The sequence below is a fragment of the Budorcas taxicolor genome, chromosome 16 (assembly GCF_023091745.1).
Source record: "Budorcas taxicolor isolate Tak-1 chromosome 16, Takin1.1, whole genome shotgun sequence".
NCBI lineage: Eukaryota > Metazoa > Chordata > Mammalia > Artiodactyla > Bovidae > Budorcas > Budorcas taxicolor.
In genome coordinates, this window is record NC_068925.1 from 60,261,279 (window position 1) to 60,267,706 (window position 6,428).

The window sequence follows — 6,428 nt, forward strand, 5'->3', positions numbered from 1 at the left end:
TCTCATAGCCCCAGTACTCAGGACAAATCTCCTACATCCAGACCTTTGTGACCTGCCTTGACTTTCCCAAACTGACTCTGGTCTTTACTTTCTTCCCTTGTTACCTACAGTACCTCTGAGGCCCTCCTCTCCCAACCTGATGACGGCCATGGGCCATGTTCCTTTCCAAGAATCAGCTATGATGCATTCTTCAGTACAAAAGAAAAGACAGGGAATGGAGCCAAAGCTGGCCACTCTGCCCAGGGGACCTACGTATACAAATCAGGCAGACAAGGGATCTACTCTTGGAAATACCAGGTAAAGTTGACCTTCCCAGAGCTGTGCCACCCAGCCCTCTTCTCATCAGACTCAGCCAACTCCTTTAATCACGTCAGTACCCACCAGCCTGAACTGGGCTCCAGACTGCTGAAGTCCTGGGGTCACAGAGCTCGGAAGCATCTGCCATGTACTGACTGAGCTCATAGCTGCTGGAGGTGAGACCAGACTCATGTTGCCAGAGAAGGTTGGACTCCTCCATCAGTGATGGCTGGAAGTTAAAAACGACAAGAACACATGGGAAGAATCAGAGACACTTTCAGAGAGACAGTCCTCGGAAGTGTTTCTTCAAAGCAACAAAATTCAAACTTTCAAATAAATCTAATGAATGTGGACATATTGAAAGGAAAAGAAGGGATCATTCAACTGACAGTTCTCGCTAAAGGATTCATTTTGGCCCCATGGGTAGAGTGCAGGTCCTGGGGTCAGGGGGTTTTAATGCAAATCCCAGCTTTGTTAATACCAGGCTCTGTAACCTTGACCAAGTGACATAGACGCTCTAAGCTCAGTACCTTCATTTGTAATGTAGATAATCATACCTACCCTATATAGTTCAAGTACTTACCTTTTGCATTCATTCACCAACTGTCTACTGAGCACTTACTATGCTCCAGGTGCAATGCTTTCCCTAAGGATATGGGTACAAAAGGACTTCCCTGGTGGTTCAGGGGCTAAGACTCTGTGCTCCCAATACAGGGGGCCCAGGTTCAATCCCTGGTCAGAGAACTAGATCCCACATGATGCAGCTAAAAATTTGCACACCACAACTAAAAGATTCCACATGCTGCAACTAAAAAAAATCCTGCATGTTGCAATAAAGATGCATGCCACAACTAAGACCCAGTACAGCCAAATAAATAAATATTTTTTTAAAAAGAAATTCACAGAGCTTATATTCTGGGAGGATTGTAAAGCAGATGCAAACAATGGATACAAAAGCTCTTTGTCCACACTGTAAGGTACTGTACTCATATATGACTGCTGTTATTGTGTTGTTGTTACTGTTAGTCCTAATAGGTGCCCGGCCCTGTTAAGTATTAGGTATACAGAAGAAACTGTTCCCCCAAATTATACAAATCTAATCAGGGATAGAAGATTAATACGAGACTGTCAAAAATTAAGACCTTGTCTCTTGTAACTTTTCCATAAATCTAAAGTTATTCCAAAATTGAAAGTTTAAAAAATTCAAGAGCTCCATTTCATAGCCCAACTGGTACACACAGTAAGATTTCAGAAGAGAGAAATGGAAGAGTCAAGAAAGGTTTTAAATTCTTCTTTTCATACCCAAATAAAAAGATGCTAGCAACTTCCCACTTCCTAAGTAAACCAAATTGCTAGTTCACCAGAATACCAGTAACACTTCTTTTCTTTCCCACCTTGGAGTGACTTGGGTGATACTTCCTGACAGCTAACTTGGCAAAAAAAAATGCAAAAGGGCTCAATAAGGGCCCCAGACCCAGAAGATTGAAACAGGAATCAGGGAAAGGAGGGCGTAGGCATGGAGGCTCTGCCAAGAGGGGAGGAATGATACCCCTTAGACCGCTGGCACTAGGGACCCCCACCCCCAGGGCCCTGCCCTGCCACTGCTGATGGTGTCAGCTCTGATGCACTGTCACAGATCACCAGCCCTGTGTCACTTCAGGTTACCTTGTTTTTCTGTGCCCCAGTTAGTGGACTCTCCATGAACAGGTCCCCGGGCCTCTCCTGTCCAGAGTTAGAAGCAGGACTGTCTTTATAAGGATTCCGACTCTTAGATCTGTAGCAAAATGACAGGAGCGTGTGAGAGGGGATCCAGGGCAGACCAGCAAGGCTGAGCTGCCCTGTACTAGGGGCTGCTCTGCCGCAAAGTGTGGGCAGGTGTCAGGTTGGCACATGTGCCATAGGGAAAAGCCTTGTCCTCCCTTGTGCTGCCATGGTCTATTAAGCCAGAAAAACAGGAACTCCCGGGGTTCATAGTACAGTTACTAGAAGTGGCCCCAAACTCTGCAGAGAAGGCTGGATCTCTGTGGCCTGACATCCCAGAATGACTTAAATCAGAGCAGGCAGGTTGGTGAGTTTCAGGCAGGGGAAAGGCCTAAGGGTACCAGACAGGTACATGTACAAAATGCTCCTCCCTGCTCTTCTCGTCCCAGGGGAGAGACCATTCTTAGGGCACAGGACCGGGCAGAGGAGAAGCACCCCATCCCCAGGCAGGATGCAATCATGAGAACTTCTGCAAGGCCTCATCTGTTCCAAGGCCAACATAGAATTAAGGCCCTCCTTCAACATGGACCTCAAGTAACCTCACAGGTTTGGGGACTTAGGCAGGTTTGGGGAACTGCCACTCAGAATTAAGAACCCCTCCTTCCAGGGTCCATGCGAACAGCTGGCTCGGGCCAGCCTGAGCTCCATCCTTGTGGCCAGAACAAAAGCAGACCGGCTTCTGAAGATGAAGGACCAGTACCAGATGACATCAATTTTGCCAAACGTAGTCTGAGCTTGGCTGAATCATGTTGAACCAGCCTCTCCTTTCGCACTTACTGGAACTGGGTCTCCCTATTTGTTCCAAATTGACTATTCTGGTTTTCATGTTGATGCTCACTGAGGTACTTTTGATCTCGATGATCTTCCTGCCAGATATAAGGACTCCCTTGCCTTGGCACTGCACCCTCAGAGAAAAAAAAACAAAGACAGGTCACTTCCTATTCCTAAAAGTTCAGAGATTCTAGCAAGTTGTGAAGCTGGGTTACTGGAGCAAGGCAGGTATAAAGACATACAGTCATCCTTCTGTATGCTTTAGGGGATTGGTTTCAGGACCTGAGAAAGTTAAAGTCCCTTATATATTAATAAAATGGTGTAATATTTGCATATAATCTATACACATCCTCCACAAACTTTAAATCATCTCTAGATGACTTCTAAAACTAATAATACCATATAAATGCTATGCAAATAGTTGTAAATACAACATAGGTGCTATGTAAATAGTTGCCAACAAGCAACAAATTCAAGTTTTAAATTTTGGAATTTTCCTTTTTTCAAATATTTTCAATCACCAGTTGGAGACAGACCTGCAGATTCGGAGGGCTGACTGTATTTGCCAAATTGAATAAAGTTGGTAAGTGAAAGCCAACAGTGAAAGTCTGTAGGATGAATCTCAGTCTTCTCTGAACCAATCAGCATGACTGTACAGGATAGTATAACAGTGGGGATCCTGTGTGTGTGTTTGTGTTTTCAGTACTGAAACAGATTTTTCTCTTTACTAGCCGGTCAGAAGCTGCCATTAACACACACCTAAATCCTTACTATTGGTATAGGGTATAAATTCCTTTTTGTGCAAATCTGCCACTCTGTGATGGTCAGACTTATAACAGCCTACCCACACACTTGATGACTTCACTGTTAAGAACTGACTTCACTGTGACTTGATCAGGGAGAGACTATAATCTTGGTTATAATGAGTAGAAAAAAAAAAATGGATGAAGTACAAACTCTCCATAACACTCATAATAATAGTTTCAGTCCCATCAACTACACCTACATGTACAAAGAAAAATGACTCTTTTCTATCTCTTCTCAAGACGGCCAGCAGCAGTGTGTTTGCTGTGGCCTCATCTGACCAAGCGGAGAAGGCAATGGCAACCCACTCCAGTACTCTTGCCTGAAGAATCCCTGGGACGGGGGAGCCTGGTGGGCTGCTATCTATGGGGTCGCACAGAGTCGAAGATGACTGTAGCGACTTAGCAACAGCAACATCTGACCAATAAAGAAGCAGGTGGGGGAGCACCTAGGATGAGGCTCTGAGCATGGCCCTTTTGGCCTCTGCCCTGTCAGACCAGTGGTACCATCCCAAAGGCTTCTTGGAGATTATTCCATACCTCTTTCTTCCTGAAGCTGCTGTGGGTATCCATGGTAGTAATAACTTCCATAAGCATATTCTTCCCTTAGGGCTGGAGAGTAATAGCTCTGATAGAGATCCTCAATGCTCCACCTAAAGAATCAAAAAAAGGCCACTCATTCAAGGATGAGCATAGCAAAGAGAAAAACCAATGGAGAGCAACTTTCCTGGTGGTCCAGTGGCTAAGACTTCGTGATCCTAATGCAGGGAACCTGGGTTTGATCCGGGTCAGTGAACTAGATCCCACATGCTCCAGCTAAAGATTCCACATACCGCAACGAAGATCAAATATCCTGAGTGCCACAACTAAGACCCGGCACAGCCAAATAAATAAATGATTTTTTTTAAAAAGAAAAACAATGAAGGATTTGACAAACAAAACAACTTCAGAGGACAAAACTGTGATACCTATCCAGAATCTGCTCTAAAGCTATGGTTCATCCTACAACCAAAAATCTAGAATCGGAACAGGAATAGGATCATTGTGTCAGAACGAGGCTGCAATTTTTACAGTAAAACCACAGCCAAGTGTCTCTTCTCCTTCCTCATGATCCCTTTTACTCCTCAAATATACACATCCAACAACACAAAATATTATCTAAGAAAACCCTGCCCTGATATCACCTTAGGAAACCCCTTCCCAAGATAATTGTGTAAAGTACCCAATACACCACTGTAATTCCCATGCATATTATAGATGGAAATGAGACAGAAAAGTCAAATTGGACCATTTTAAATCTGCTTGCTGTTATTGCCTCTACCCTTAACAGACCTTCCTTCAAGAATTCAACACTATTTTTATCAATTAATAATTCTTTACTATTTCATAGGGGCAGGATTCTTTACAATAGCTGTCATAATTTCAACCTTAAACCTAGATGCAGGAAAATATTATCTCACCTGAAAAAGCTAAAGTAAAACAATAGATGGCTTGCAACATTCCATAAAATATGAAGGCCAGAAGTAGAAACTCCAGATTCTCCCAGCATTACCTCACAGAGACCTTTTCATTCTGAGCTTGGAGACTCCAGTTTTCTATTTGCTCTCTGATTTTTTTAAGTTCCCAGTCATTCACTCAATGTATATATTTTCTGTGTAGGCATCACACTGTATGTGCTGATCTAGGCACTAGGACTCTTATGTTGCTGGTGGGTTTGGTGCTAACCCTGGGTTAGAGTTATCAACGAGGGTAAGGAACTTTTTATAGACATCCACAGGAAAAGCTTTCCATAGTCCACAAATCCTGCCTTTTGTGATCCCAGAGTAAGAGGGTCTCATCTGCCGTCTTGAATTTCACCATTCTTTCTACCCTCTCCTCTGCCCCCAACACCCAATCGCGTTGTGATGGCTTCTTAAGAAGCTCCCCTAGGGACTAACAAAGGGAAATAAACCATATTTTCAGTCACCAAAATCCAGCCTGGGAGAGGAAAGGGTTTAGCTAAGTCAGGGGAGGAGGAGGAAAAGGAAGAAGAGAAATAAAAGGAAAAGGAAGACGGAAAAGAACGATCTGTTCGTAAGCGTTTAGGAGAGCTGGGTCAAGTCCAAGCTCTAAACTCATACCTTGAATACAACTGACTGGGATAACCGCCTTCATAATAGTCAACCCCGGGCACAGGTGGATGCCATTCCCCAGATCTGGCTGCACAGGGAGGCTCCTGGTGGTCTGCTCTGGGGTCCTGCTGTGGCTGGGGGCTCCTGCCCATGTCTTGCCTTTGATGGACCCTCTCTCCATTGTGCCAAGAGTGAGGAATAGGCTGATAGTATCTATCTCTCCGAAGCCCTCGGTCTGGATCCTTTGATGGTGCTGGGGGCCTCCCCGATGGCTGAGGCAGCCTCTGGGGAATCCAAGGTTCCATCCTAGATCTTCTGAATTTCTCTAGTGTTTTGAGTCAGCTGTGTAGTTATTTTATCTTCCTGCCAGACCAAAAAAATATACATATATATATCATTTTAGGGCTATATCCAAGCATGATGTTTAATTGGGTTTTGTGAAAGAAGCACCCATGGTCCTCAAAAATCTTCTTTAAAAAAAAAATAATTTATTTATTTTAATTGGAGGCTAATTACTTTACAATATTGTATTGGTTTTGCCATACATCAACATGAATCCGCCACGGGTGTACACGTGTTCTCCATCCTGAACCCCCCTCCCACCTCCCTCCCCGTACCATCCCTCTGGGTCTTCCCAGTGCACCAGCCCCAAGCATCCTGTATCCTGCATCGAACCTGGACTGGC

At 44.3% G+C, this 6,428-nt stretch overlaps 1 protein-coding gene across 1 annotated transcript in view; it reads right to left on the bottom strand.

Annotated features, from left to right (window-relative positions):
* SEC16B (SEC16 homolog B, endoplasmic reticulum export factor) overlaps positions 1-6,048 on the bottom strand; it is a 41,117-nt gene extending 35,069 nt beyond the window's left edge. The window contains exons 1-5 of the mRNA XM_052654003.1: positions 5,753-6,048; positions 4,173-4,285; positions 2,836-2,956; positions 1,963-2,071; positions 382-526 (exon numbers count right to left, since the gene is read on the bottom strand). Coding sequence (XP_052509963.1) covers positions 382-526; positions 1,963-2,071; positions 2,836-2,956; positions 4,173-4,285; positions 5,753-6,048 — 784 coding nt within the window. The remainder of the gene's footprint in view (positions 1-381; positions 527-1,962; positions 2,072-2,835; positions 2,957-4,172; positions 4,286-5,752) is intronic.
* Positions 6,049-6,428: the final 380 nt, after the last annotated feature.